General features: G+C 46.4%; 2 protein-coding genes across 3 annotated transcripts; one reads left to right on the top strand and one right to left on the bottom strand.

Moving 5' to 3' along the window:
* Positions 1-1632: 1632 nt before the first annotated feature.
* LOC124055709 (cytochrome b-245 heavy chain) lies at positions 1633-13037 on the bottom strand. 2 transcript variants are annotated; one of them, XM_046382774.1, is made up of 13 exons: positions 12281-13037; positions 11761-11853; positions 9839-9949; positions 9587-9671; positions 9341-9489; positions 8300-8481; positions 7967-8099; positions 7778-7870; positions 7280-7533; positions 6463-6625; positions 6140-6286; positions 5842-5987; positions 1633-1658 (listed from the first exon to the last, which is right to left on the bottom strand). In XM_046382774.1, the coding sequence occupies exons 1-12, from the start codon at positions 12440-12442 to the stop codon at positions 5859-5861; spliced, it is 1701 nt and encodes a 566-aa protein (XP_046238730.1). In that variant the 5' UTR covers positions 12443-13037; the 3' UTR covers positions 1633-1658; positions 5842-5858. The 2 variants fall into 2 exon arrangements, with proteins under 2 accessions (XP_046238730.1, XP_046238729.1); XM_046382773.1 differs by lacking the exon at positions 1633-1658 and adding an exon at positions 4621-5639 and having other exon boundaries at positions 5863-5987; positions 12281-13033.
* On the top strand, positions 2263-4361 carry LOC124055720 (dynein light chain Tctex-type 3-like). Its single transcript, XM_046382802.1, has 5 exons — positions 2263-2430; positions 2795-2836; positions 3432-3555; positions 3672-3749; positions 3902-4361. Exons 1-5 carry the CDS (start codon positions 2395-2397, stop codon positions 3973-3975), a joined length of 354 nt encoding a protein of 117 aa, XP_046238758.1. The 5' UTR covers positions 2263-2394; the 3' UTR covers positions 3976-4361.
* Positions 13038-13781: the final 744 nt, after the last annotated feature.

The following is a 13781-nucleotide window of genomic DNA, read 5'->3' on the forward strand; positions in this document are numbered from 1 at the left end:
ACACAACAACAACAACAACAACAACAAGAGGATTTTAGCATTTGTCTGTCCTTTCCTGTCTCAGCTTCTGTCTGTCCTCTTTATCTTAAATCCCCTTTCACAAAATGAAAATTCTCTGAAAATCGGCCTGCTGATTCGATCAGTGTGACCAGTGTGAAAACCGAGCTCACCAGGTTATTTCAAGTCACTTAATCCCGTGTGGTCTCAAAATGTCTCAAATTAAGCCTGGACCTCATCGTGTCCTCTGCTTGTTTCGGTAAAACTGCTGCTGTTTCTCATCTTTTTGTCAGGATTTGACAAAAGGTCCTGCTCAGACGCAGAGCAGAGGAGAGGAGGACGATCCCCGTGAAGAGGAGGAGGAGGACATTGACGCGTCAGCAGAGGCCGAGAGTCCGTCCTCGAGTGCGGACGACTCGGCGGAGAAGCCGACAGAGGACGCTCAGAGTCCCGTCAGTCCACTTAGTCATTCATGTTGTCAGTCCCTGCTGTTGCTGTCGACACCAACATGTTCACATCTGATGTTTCCAGAAGCCCGAAGAGCTGAAAGAAGAATCCACAGCTGAAGTCACAGAGCTGCCCGACACGACAGGTGAAGAGAGGACAGGTGACGGAGCCAATCCGTCCAATGGCACGGCAGGCGGCGGCTCCACAAGCCAATCAGGACCCAACAAGAAGGTACAAGAGACGGAGACAACACAGTGGTTGAACACTGCACAGCATTCATGCAGGCTTTGGGTTCGGGTGTTTTTCAGAAAGTTTAAATCACTTGTTTTAGTTTGAACATCACTTTTCCAGAACTGCAGCAAACTGACCTTACATGTAACCAACAGGAAGCTAATTAAATGAAGGTCTTTCAGCTCACTTCTCGTCCTCCTCTCAGCTCTCTCTCTTCAGACGGCTGTCCTCGTCCAAGTCGAGACAGACCAGCGACAGGGAGGCTGTCGTCAGTGGGGACGCGGCGGTCCAGAGAGACGGGATCGGCGAGCCACGGACAAACAGAGGTCTGTCCTCTGGAGCCCGGGGGCCCCGCTCTGGAGCCTGCACCGTGCTGTGATCCCAGGAACAAAACTCTCAGGTGGCCTCGGGTCTCTTGACAAGTCAGACCAAAGCGTGAAAAGGCTCATTAGCAGCCGGAGGGCCCTGTGGAGTTTTCAGCAGTTCACGAGCCCGTTCACGCCTGCCACCAACGCGTGTCTCTAAGTCCAAAATAGCTTCTTCTTCTTCTTCTCTGCCTTTGCTGGCACGTTGCAGGTCTAAAGCTCCACAGGGAACCTTTTACTGTGCTCTCCGGCGTCCAGCTTCTCTCAGCTGGACCGGCTTTTTGTGTAAATACACTCATCATGTGGGTCTGAAGCGACCAGTGAGGCGGCAGCAGAGGGAGGGACAGACAGACAGACAGACAGACAGGCAGACAGCCTTTCTGCCTTTTCAGTTGGCAGCGTCTTCATTTGTCCTCCCAGCAGAGATTCAACCTGAAGCTCAAACACAAACTTGTGCACATGTTCAGACGTTTTAAATCAACCACTAGACTTTGAGCCACTGTCCCACCTTCAGCTCCACCAGCACCACCCCATCATCATGTTGCTGGGCAGTTTTTGTTGTGTGGCACATATTTCCAGCAGCCTTGAGATATGTGTGTGTGTGTGTGTGTGTGTGTGTTTTAAGCTGTGAGGACATAAATAATCTTATTTATTGTGACATGGTCCTTGAGCACATTTGCACTTTTGATGTGATTTGTATGCATTTCAATGAGATGCATCAGTTTTATATTCTGACATGATAATCTCATTTCACAGACTCTCATGTTCATTTTTGTACCATTTGGATTTTTGTGATATCAGTAAAGTGTTTTGATAAAAAGCTCATCGTGAGTCGTTGTTTTTGTACAGTTTCGAGGTTGCACTTCAGAAATTTAAAGCTGAATTTTCCCAGCTGTCGAAAACCCTTTAAAGTTTGATTTTTATGACTTACATTTATCGTTTCATGTGTTACAAAACTGCAAGCAAAGGTACAAATAAAAAAATATTTTCCACACTGTACAAGAAGTAAAACTTGAACACATGGCCACAGTTCTTGTCTCTGAGGTGAGTCTAGACATTTCATTGTGACATAGCATCACAAAATACTTTCTGTCATTTGTTTATTTGTGTCCTTGTCGCGTTTTCTGGCTGTATTAACGTTACGAACGTGCACCGTTTAAAGTCGGTTCTGCGTCGCCACCAGCAGGTGGCGGCAGTCAGTTAATCGTCTTTGCGGTCGCTCTTTCTTCAGTCGTCGTTGACTATTGACAGCTCGCAGGAAGTCCGTCGCAGCTCCTTGTTTCTCTTGGAGAGCCTTTTCTTTTCGTTTAAACTGAACAAAATTAAGACTCTGACCACTTTGGACCAGCAGTAGATGACAGGAATGGAGGAATATCACAACGGAAACGAGGTGTGTCCTTGAGTCGACGTATTTTTTAATGTCAAGCTGGAAATTAGCCAGCTAGCCACTGTAGCCGGCCACTCCTAACGTTATCCTTCCCTGTGAGGTCATGAAGCTGTAATTTAGACCCAGAGAAACGAGACGGGCTGTTTGTGGTGGTTGTCAGGATGTCAGGAGGGACACTGACTGATGTTATACTGACCCTGTAGGAACTTAATGCTGTAAAACGAGTTACATTGGATGTGTTTTAATCTTTTACTGTGTATTTCATGGCCATGCGGCTTCACTGCAGTTCGTCTGAGTATTTCTGCATGAGAATGTATTTAAACTGCATGCATAACTTGCACTGACTCCTTTTACTGTTGTTTACAAGGGCTCCTTCAACTCTGAAGAAGCTGACAGCATCGTTAAAGAGGTAACATGAGCACCTCAACACCAAGTCCTTTTGATTCCCCCTTTTAAGCACCTTTAGGTTTGTTAGAATCATTATCAGACCCAATCAACCTGTTCCGTCCAGTCAGACAGTGACTGAAAAACATAATTATAGTTAATTATAATTTATAGTCTTTATTTTACTGGCTCAGAGTTGTGCTGCAGTTTGTGTAACAATCTGTTTAGAGTTTTGAATGATCTAAAGCTGTTTCTGAATACGTCATTTCGTCAGTGTTCTCCTTGAAAAGGCACATTTCGTTTTCTACAAATAGTGGATAGTTTTTATTATATTTTCGTGACTCTTTTTACTTTCTTTTACTCTGGACTACACTGTTTTTTTACAAGGATTTCCCTTCAGGGATAAATAAAGGAATTCTGATTCTGATAGTTCTTTTCAGGTCTTTGCAAAACATTCAAGATCTTGTGTTATGAAAGCAGCTGAATAAAAATCAGTTTGTTCTGTGCTGACGTAGTGCAGCTCAGTGCGTGATCTTTATTTCAGTCTCCTCGGGGTGGATCAGCGCCCGCTGGCTTCCACATGACTGTGAACACTGAGTTGTTGTCTGCGTTTGTCTCAGTGTATCGAGAGCGTCGTGGCTGGTGACGACTACAGCCAGAGTCAGGTGAACAAGTGGACCGCCAGCATCGTGGAGCGCTGCCTCACGCAGCTCGTCAAGCAGGGGAAACCGTACAAATACATCGGTATGTTACCCCCTGTGAATTGTACCTTTTCAGCACCGCAGAATTACAAGTTGTCATCATCTCCGTTTTCTAAAATATAAGAATAAAGTGCATATTGTGCCTGCCTGTCTGTGCAGTGACGTGTGCCGTGATGCAGAAAACAGGAGCAGGCCTCCACACGGCAAACTCCTGCTACTGGGACACTGCCATGGACGGTAAGCGGAGTTTCCTCTAACGAGAGCAGCTCGCTTTGAAATGAAAATTATCTCAAATATCAGTGTTGAAAGGCCAAGAGAAGAATTTTTTCCTCCTGTTTGTTCATCTCTTTCTGTTCTCACTCATGTGTTCGCTGTCTCTCCAAACACAGGAAGCTGCACCGTGAGGTGGGAAAACCGCACCATGTACTGCGTGGTCAGTGTGTTTGCTGTGGCTGTCGTATAGGACGCACACACAACTGACCACCATCATCATCAGAGGGGGAGTGCAGTGTGTTCCTGTGACCAGCAGGGGGCCACCAAGTGCCACAGAATCCACAGCTGTGTGGAAAACAGCTGTATTCTCTTTAGTTTCCAACCTTCAGGTGCATGTAAACATCATCTTCTTCATGTATTTATTTTTCTCATATCACTGCAGTGCTTTAATGGTTCCACATTCACGTTTATTTATCACTCACTGACGCCTGATAGCGTGCAGCAGCTGCAAACAACACACTCTTCGGTGTTTTGTGATGTTTACTTTGTGCATCATGTCAGCAGCAAAAAGAAGATTTTTGTATTCAGCGTCGATAGCTGCAGGAAAATAAAACATGAAGAGCTTTATGAACAGAAGTCAGATTTTGGTGATTAATCTTCAGGAACAAAAACCACAGCTGCTCTTTTATTCCACTGATCATTGATCAGCTGCACTTCTGCTTATTGTGTTCAATAAGTTTAAATGCATTCATCAGTGATGATGTTCAGTTTTGAGCTGCTTGTGCTTGATTCTGTGCTGCTGTCTGCTTGTACTCCACTGCATTTGGGATGGACGAATTGTGCATTTATTTTACAGCTGAAGTCAACACAAAACGTCAACACAAAACGTCTCACATTATTGGTCACATTATCACATTTTATTACATTTTCAGGAAATGATGACACTCAGGCCTGCAAACTAGAACAACTAACCAATTGATTATGATGATCTGAATTCAAATCATCATAATCAGTTAATAAAATGAGTGTGTAATAAATGTGCTGTTTCCCTCATTTTTTCCAACCAAACCCAATGACAAACAAACATTATCAACAAACAAACAACATATCTCATTATTTCCGTGCGTACAAATACAAAGAATTTATTTTTTCAGTTGCTCCCAGTCTGCTTAATGGAGAACAGACAGAGCAGCTAAGAACAAGAACAATAAAGTTGAACTGAGAAAAGTCAGGAAATGCACCTGAAAGCCTCATCCAGGATCCCTTGACAGGATGTCTGAGTGCAGAGGCCTTCTGTGGACGCACAAACGCCGACCACAGCTGCACTGCAGCACTGCAGCACTGCAGCACACTAAGGCCTTTAACGCCTCTCCCGAGGGCTCTTTGGCAGTTTATTTCCCCATTTTTTGGCTTCCTAAAAATTTGATATGCTTTTCAGATATTGTAACCACATTAAAAAAGTAGAAAACAAAATGAAATTAAAAATAATAGGAAGTAAACTTTTGAAATCACTTAGAGATGTGACAGAAAAGCAGAACAAGCTAATGTGGAAAACACAGCAGGGTTATTTCCTCGCTTTTTTGAGCAACAAGGGCATCATTGCAAAAAGAGTCTGTGGTGAAAAGCAAAGAGGAGAAGAAGGTCAGCGATGAGCTGCCAGCGGTTACTGTTTCCACTACATTCAAAAACACTTCTGTGGTGTGAAATGTCCACGTGACCGACGGTTCTGGGAAACCGATGCTCGTCTCTTGGCCTCGCTGCTCCTCGGGACGTTTCTTCCCTCGTGTTTCTACTGTTCAGAAGTTCTCTTTGTTGAAGATGAACTTGACGTCGGCCTCTGAGTGGGACAGACACTGTTTCTGCAGAGACTCGCCCAGCTGAGGCGGACCGCACAGGAAAACCCCCACTTTAGTTCTGCAGGACACAAAAACACAAAAGGAGGCTGAAAAGGTCCAAAGTCAGTCCAAGAAAGATGTCGCAAAGGAACTTTTAGTTTGAATCACAAAATGATGTGTGAAGATGACGAGAGACAAGAGAAACGGCTTTCAGAGCAGCAACACTCAGTGACCCGACTGCCACATCACATGGCTTTCATTCGCACGTCAAGTGTGTGTGTGTGTGGGGGGGGGGGCCTCACCCCGGGTGCTTTGACGCAATGTTAGTGAACTCGTTGTCCCAGTTGGGTTTCCCATAAAGTGTCTTCTGTTTGAGTCCTGTGATGGGGTCATTCTCCGCCTCGTGGTGGACACGGAAGTGAGCTGCCTGAAAAAGGAAAAGGCCGTGCGTTTTTGAATTCCTCCGATTTCATAAGCTGCAGAGTTAACTGTTGTCAAAATGGCACGAGCACCTTCACTCCAGCACGAGACTTAAGTCCCGTGCTGGAGTGAAGGTGTGCTCAGTCTGTCCCGTCTCACCTCGTTCTCCTTCCAGCGGGTGAGGTAGATGTTGTAGCTGAGGAAGTCGGACATGTTCTTCTCCGTCATCTGACCCTCCAGAGACTGCAGCAGGTCTGCAAACCACTCAAAGGCCTGCGTCTCCGGGCACAGCCAGTAGAAGTAGATCTGACAGCAAAACACTCTTTTAGTTTTTGAAGTAAAAAGATGATGACAGCAAAACAAGCACCAAGTAGATGTTGACTGAACACTTGTTTGTGAAACTAGTTTTTTCAAGCAGGCTCAGGAATGAGGTCTTGTGTCTGGTTCTTCCTCAGCAGATGGAGAAGAGCTTCCTCCCTCACCTTCTTGGTGAAGACCTCCTGGTTGTTCTGGATGCGTTTGTACCACACTGACTTGAGGATGGAGGCAAAAGGAGTCACACCGATTCCGGCGCCCACCAGCATCACCACCTCGTAACGAAACACGTCCTCGCTGGCTGTCCCAAACGGGCCGTCGATGGCCAGCCTGGTGACAGAGACGGACAGAGAGGGGTAAAGTCCTGTTCGCGTTCACTCGGTTCAGAATGAAAGCATTTTTAACATTTTGGACGATGCTTAAATCAAAAATCTTTACAGGAGTTATGAAACTGATTTGTTTTGATTGGCTCCAGGTTTGATTGGCTGTTTGTTTCCACCCTTGTGGTGGCAGATGATGATTATGTCTGCCTGAAATGTCATCATGATGTAAGGAAATGCATGTGAAGTGTGTGACACATCTTTTCTAAGTCTACTTCCTGTGATCTCCCACAGCCCTTGATGTGTGTTATTTTCCAATCACATGTTCAGTAATTCCTGTGAAAGTGCAACCCCGGAGGTGATTTCTTCAGAGGCAGCAGCTCTGACAAAGAGGCTTTGCTCTTTTCATTGTCAGATCTGAACAGAAGAGAAAAACTTTCCCGATTGCTCAGCAGGACCCCTGTGGAACATGAATAACGTTGTGTAATTTCACCCGTTTGTCTGGCTGTCCATCTGCTCCTGAAAGGGCTAAAATTGCACATACAATAAATGATTCAGGGGTAAATGTGACCCCCGCTGCCAGGTGTTTTAATGGAGACCCTGCAATCAAACATAATCACAAGCAATTTTCCTCTTTCATCAGCCTCTTCCCCTGCTATCATACTTGGGCAGTTTCCAGGCCTCCTGAGGCTCAGCTTTGTCTCCTCCGCAGGCCTCGTACAGCGCCTGGGTCCAGTCCCCAACGATGCGGATGTGGGCGGTGAAGAAGTCCTCCTCGGGGGCGGAGGTCAGCGTGAAGGGGTGCCACTCCAGCCTGGAAATGGACGGACACTGGATGAAGACGTACTGACCCACCTCCATGTGGAAGCCTTTCCTCTTCATCTGCAGCTCCAGAGTTTTGGAGGGGTGCATCACCACCTGAGGGACACGAACGGGGTCATTACAGGTAACGCTGTGTGTCAGGATGTCTCATAACCGCTGACTTAAAGACCTTTTAAATAAACCGTGCGCTGTCGCCCCGTCCTCGGTTTTGCACTCGAAGTTGCTCGAGCGGATAATAAGAAATAGCGACAGAGCTGCGAGGCTGTGCTGGAAAACCCGACACAGATTTTGGTTTCAGGTGACAACTGTTTAAAGCTCTTCCGTCTCGGCACATGCTCACCTTGGTGATGACCACCTTCTGGTGGGATCGATAGATGCGGATGAGCCTCTCGCACACGTAGAGGATCATGGGGCCCAGCACCCACTTCCATGTCTGAAGAAAAGGAAAGAGATGCGACGCGTATTACGACATAAGAACATCAGGTGAGGTGAATGTGCTGCAATAAATGGAAGGTTCTCAACAGCTCACCCCCGGTGGGTTTCCAGCGAACTCCGGCACAGCACAGTTGGAGCCGTTTTTTCCCCAGTCTTCAAACTGGTCGGCACAAACGTGAGGATCGTTTGTCTCCAGACTGTGATTCGTCTGTCCTCGCACAATCCGCCTGCCGCCAGCAAACCACACAGCAGTATTTAATGAAGAGCATGTTACAGTAACACTCACACATCAGTACCGGCTCCTGCTGTGGAACTACTTCAGTATGTTGTGCTTAGATGCAAACTTCATGAAAGAAGAATGTGCAGAAGAAACGTGTTTATCAGTTTGTATGGCGGAACGAGCGGTGTGCCTTTCGTGCCTCCTCACCCGTAGCCGTGGAACACGAGCCCGATGAAGAAGATGATGAAGAGATGGTGGATGTACCAGAACACCTCGAAGTAGGACCTGCGGATGACCTCCATGGATGAGGTGATGATGAGGATGAGGGCCAGCGTGATGACCACGCCCGTCAGCCCGGCGATGGTGGTGAACATGACGATGGTGGGGTTCTGCATGGAAACACACTCACAGAGTTACACTCACTGACTGATTCGCTGATTCGTCACGGCGTGGGTCGTGGTCACAGGGTCGACACCTCCAGCAGTTCCTCACTTGGTCCCACTTGAGTCATTGCAGTAGGTCAAATCTATCGACTTCCCTCTGTTTTGCCGTAGTTCCTCTTGAGACACGCAGTCAGGGCTGCTTGTGATGTGAGGTGAAAGCAGGAAAAAGCAGCTTGAAGCTGAGGTTTGTTTGGATGCCGGAAAGCAGACTGGCTGAAGTGAATGTCAGCGAGGCTTTCCAGCTTTCGGAGCTCTTTTATTCAACAAAGTTTGGTTTGAAGAAAAATTATGTGCTTCCTGCTGAAATCCGGCTTTTGAATGATTGAACTGAAAGGAGCCGAAGCGGCAGTCGAAATGCAATTTTATGGTTTGTAACTTTCTAAAGTGGAAGAAGACTTAAGTGTCAGTTGAAGTTAAAGACTGACTGAACTAAACTCACATGAGCTGAAACGGAAAGAAATGATGGGCCTTCACTGAAGGGATGCAGAAGGATGGACTGAACCTCACAAGGATGTGAAACACAAGGATGTTCTCTTGTTTCATATTGGACTTCGTATGAGTAAGTGACCTGGAGATCCTCTGTATTTATGTTTGTGGTGTTATGTTGCGGCTTTTGAAGAAAACTGAATCTGCAACTGTAAGAGGAAGTTTCTCAAACAAGTGAGGACAAATACCTCCAAAGAGGAAGTTTGTCAGATGAAGTAATGTCGATTTTTTTCTCATCAAAACCACATTTTGCAATTGAGAAGAGGGAAATTCTCGGATTTTAGCAACACGACTGAAAGAAAAACCAGCGGCGACTGACCGTCTCGTTTGTCCTGATGGGGTTCAGGAAGGAGGCGTTGTCCCCGGTGCCGATTTCAGACAGGACGAAGGGCAGGTAGCTGCTGTTGCGGTTAAGCTGGGCGTCCATGAAAAACTCAAAGTTGAACAAGTGTGCAATGATGTGCACGGCTGCGAGAAGGTGACAGAGCAGAGACATTTGTGTCAGAGTGTCTTTCACTTTCCAAATGGACGACCAAAGGAAAGAAAAACGTCGCCAAGCTCAAACCTGTGTGGAAGGCGATCATGTAGGCCACCAGCTTGTGGAAAGTGAGGTTTCGGTCGAGCTGACGAGCTGCTGTGCGGCTGCAGCACTGAAGGAAAACAAGAAACACACACACTGAAAGGTTAAGTTAAGGAGCAATTAGGAGTGAAAGCAGAAGAAAACCTCATAAGCACAAAAATGTCTGCAGATAAATTCAGTCCTCCAATATTTGCAGAAACAAAGTCACTGGTGATTGGTGAATATTGGTGAAGGTACCTGGATGGAGCCACGCAGGAAGGACAGCAGGTTTCGGCACACCGGCAGCAGGATGAGCATGCAGTTGAAGTTGAGGCAGGCGGCGGGAGCTCGGGCCCAGGACAGAGCGTGCTGAGGGGGTCAACAGGAAGGGTTCAGCGAAACGTCACGTACCATCTGTTCATCCTCGACACAAACTCACTCGAACAGCAAAGAAGAACTAAAACAAGCAGGGAAGACTTTGCTCGTTTCTGTTCTTCATTTGTCTTTTCGTTTGCGTGTGGGAAATTTTTAATTGAACTTTTAAAATTGACTTTAATTTGTTAAGCTGCACGCTGTAAGGGTGGGTGAGGTGGTGGGTGAAGTTGTGCTCTGACAGAAGTAGATGTGAAACTGGACTTCTGCATTTCAATGTAAATGATGTCTGAATCCGATGGATGTGCGGGTGAAAAACCGAACCAGAAAGCGTCCTTCTTGCAGATGGTCAGACTCAAAATGGCTGACTTTGAAACAACTTTGCTGCGCATCGCTCTTACACTCGAGCTGATGGTTTAAATATAGTAGACAGCAGATAAGAAGGTGCGCCGGTGGATTGCGAGGGCGTCCGTGTTTCACTTCTGCTCTTGTGCCTTTGACTGCAGCTCGTTGGCTCATGAAGCCAGCTGTGACCACAGAGCCAACTTTAACCCCCCCGTCAGACCCGCTTCCCCTCGCCACTCGGGTGTGTTGTGAGTGCAGGTGTGGACGTGTTGGAGTCTGCTGTTTAGCGATTTGTCGCTGTGGCAAAATGACTCACTCCACAGCTTTTTTATTTTCAGTTTCCCAGTAGATATGTGTCAACTGATAACATGTTTTTCTTCCCTGTTATCTGCTGTTTGTTTGTTCGACCTACTAACCTGCGGTTTTGATTTAGTGTGTTGTTTGCGCTTTGAACGATATCATAAAATAAATTATTAAAACGAAAGAAAGAAAGCCGCAGTCTGGGTGTGGCGATTACAAGTTGGACATCCTGTTAATTTCTGACTGTTAGACGTCTCCCTGTGGGTGAAAATAACCTGCATCAACAAAGTGGAGCCAAAATGGCTGCACAGTCTGCACCAGCAGCAGTTCAGCGCCGTGAAACCCAACATTTACGCTGAGTTTGTGTCCTGAGACGAGTTACTCAGCTCGCACAGTCCAACTCCTCGTGCTTTTGGTGGAAAAGCACCACACAGACAGCTTAAAGAGAAACTTTAGAAGATTTGCTTTGGGAGGCTGACAGGACGTGTGAATGACACTCAGGTCCAGCAGTCCTCAGTGGCTGTCGGACCATGTGGATCTGAACTCGCCACATCCACATTTCCTCAGACGGGCTCCTTATGCCTCAGGTCGTGTCCAGTAATTTGTTGCAGGTGTTTTTAAAGAAACTGTGTTGCTGTGTTTACCATCAGGCTAAACCTCCACGAACCTGGTGAAATGGGTGATTTCACCATCTTTTTCTGACTCAAAAATGTCCTAAAATAATAGAAATAGCAGCTAATTTCCCACGGCTCCGTCTTCATATCACTTCATTTGTCTGACCTACAGCCTAAAGTTCATTTAGATGACATTTGATATCTCAGACGACTGTAAAAATCACCAGATGTTCAGTGTGCACAGGCTGGAGGAGGAGAGGAGGAGGAGGAAGAAGAAGAGTGGGTGGGCTGCAGTGTGCGTTATTGAAGCACTTTGATGTTCATGTTGAAGACTTCTCGGTCTTTAACAGGAACTGAAAAAAGACTGCGTCCTGTTTTCACAAAATGACTCATTTCACATTTTCCTACAACTTTCATAAGTTGTTTGATTCATCGTTAATTACAGGGACTTTTCCTTCCACTCTGAAGTCTCCAAATTAGTCAACGTTTGGGATTTGTTGTGAGTATTTTTGTGAAATGAATGAGTAAGACTGAGTGTGTGAAACTCACCCCGAGCAGGACTCTGGTGTAAAACCACCTGTCCACCAGGAAGCGCATGTAGAAGTGGACGAAGAGGAACGCGTTGATCCCCAGCCACACCAGCTGAAACACACAGCTGATTCAGGAACAGTTCTAATCAAGTCCACTGTGATCTTCACACATCAGGCTGAGTTTCAGCGCTGATGACAAAATAAACGTGTCTAAGACCTGAAGCTCAGTTTTAACAACGTGAAGTGACACGCAGCGGGTCTTTAAAAGGTGCATGCAGATCTTCAGTGAAGAAAAAGGTTCTTTAGATCAAAACTCTGACGACCTGTGACGTCTGCCAGCTGTTTGCTTTGAATCACCTCTAAAATGACTAAAACTATCCAGTAACTCACAAGAAAAAGGAACAGAGAAGAGAAGAGCTTTCAGTGTAGTTGCACAAGAACCTCGTCTTGACTGTTTGTAATGATCTAAAATTAAATGCACTCCAACAAGCTGATTTAACCTGGCAGAAATGAGAGGAATCGCACACAGATGTACTCACAATGACGAAGATGGAGAGACCCTCATTGGCGGCAAAGTTCCCCATGGTGGAAAGTGCTGCTGCGAAGGTGTGTGTGTGAGCAGGAGTGTGTTGATGTGATGGCAGGAGGAGGAAGAGGCAGCAGACAGTGAAGGAGGAGAGTGAAGTGTGCAGCGCGCTCATCCACAGCCTTTAACAGGAGCAGCAAATAAGGAAGTGACCCCGCGTTTTTTCAGAAGGAAGTTCAGCCGTCCGGTCAGCCGCTCGTTCCTGTCTGATCGCTACCTTATCGCGTCCAAGTCTAACCCCACTCCTGCTGTTTGTCTTGGACGCACGCCATCAGATATGAAAAAGCTGGCCAGAAGTCAAAGAAGTAACTGGGTGAATGTTTTCAGTTAGGACGTCTTCAGGTGTCCTGTTTTGTCCCGCTAACAGTCAAAACAGCAGAGATATTCAGGTCAAAGTGATAAGAAAAGGAGAAAAGCAGCAGATCATCACGCTGGAGACTGAAAAAGAAAATAAGCACAAACAAGTAACTGATTACTTTACTCTTTCGTCCGGTGAAGCTTTGACAAAGTCGGGGACTCATGGAAATCACCTGTGGATTTTCGGCCAACAGAAACCCTCGTCACCCTGTTTAGTGTTACACACTGAGAGTACTGTGTAGGACTAACGGAGTATTTCTCCCCTGTGGTACTGCTACTTTTTATGAGGCAACAGAGTACTCCTGTCCCATGAATACTGCATTATATGTTCAAAATCCTTTCACTCTGCTGCACTCTGAAGCCTTTTCACATGCAGTGTGTTCACATGTGAGTATCTGTGGCTCAGTTCTGATTGGTGGGCAGAAATGCATCCTGAGAATCTCCCATGTGAGGTGGATAAAACCGTTGCTGTGCTGCTGGTGAACTTACATATCAGTAAGAAGCTATCAAAGGCGACGTGTCGACACTCAGGTGCAGGTGACAGTTTATGAGGAACCTGATACTCGATGGTGACACGGTGAGTCGTGGGCAGAGGAAGTAGCAGATTTCTAAACGTAAAGTATAACAGAAGAATAATTGCCACATGCTTCCTGTTTTGAGCTTAGCTGCAGAATGGAGAACAACACATGAACCAACATCTAAATGTGGTTTCTTCTCGTTAGATGAGCAGCATCTGATGTCCTCGCCACAATGGGACGGACATGAGTGGAGCTCTGAAAGCTCCACTCATGTCCGTGGAATGAAATGAGCTTCGAGCAGACGCGCCGCTGCGTCTCATTTACTGCTGTAAATGAATTTATGTCTCATGAGCCGCTCTGAAGTCCACCTCTGCTGCTAACAAAAAGACCCTGGAAGGTTTGAGTGGTCGCAGGGGCGCTTTCAGGGCGCCTTAAGAGGCCATCATGAGACATCCCAGATGTGATTCCAGGAGCGCTTGAGGAGGCCCTTGAGCTTTTGGAGGATCTCTAGGTGGTTCCTCATAATCCAGAGCGGGTCTCTGGGTGCTGAGACCAGTCAAGGTTCAGTCAGGTGCGCAG

Source organism: Scatophagus argus, chromosome 24 (genome assembly GCF_020382885.2).
Source record: "Scatophagus argus isolate fScaArg1 chromosome 24, fScaArg1.pri, whole genome shotgun sequence".
Classification (NCBI taxonomy): domain Eukaryota; kingdom Metazoa; phylum Chordata; class Actinopteri; family Scatophagidae; genus Scatophagus; species Scatophagus argus.

Excerpts from the sequence above, each read along its gene's own strand:
- LOC124055720 (XM_046382802.1), top strand. The coding sequence starts at position 2,395 with ATGACAGGAATGGAGGAATATCACAACGGAAACGAG. Across the intron at positions 2,431-2,794 it reads AATATCACAACGGAAACGAG|GGCTCCTTCAACTCTGAAGA; the intron begins GTGTGTCCTTGA and ends GTTGTTTACAAG. Across the intron at positions 3,556-3,671 it reads GAAACCGTACAAATACATCG|TGACGTGTGCCGTGATGCAG; the intron begins GTATGTTACCCC and ends CTGTCTGTGCAG.
- LOC124055709 (XM_046382773.1), bottom strand. The coding sequence starts at position 12,442 with ATGAGCGCGCTGCACACTTCACTCTCCTCCTTCACTGTCTGCTGCCTC. Across the intron at positions 6,626-7,279 it reads GAGGCCTGGAAACTGCCCAA|GCTGGCCATCGACGGCCCGT; the intron begins GTATGATAGCAG and ends CTCTGTCACCAG. Across the intron at positions 6,287-6,462 it reads AGGAGGTCTTCACCAAGAAG|ATCTACTTCTACTGGCTGTG; the intron begins GTGAGGGAGGAA and ends TTTTGCTGTCAG.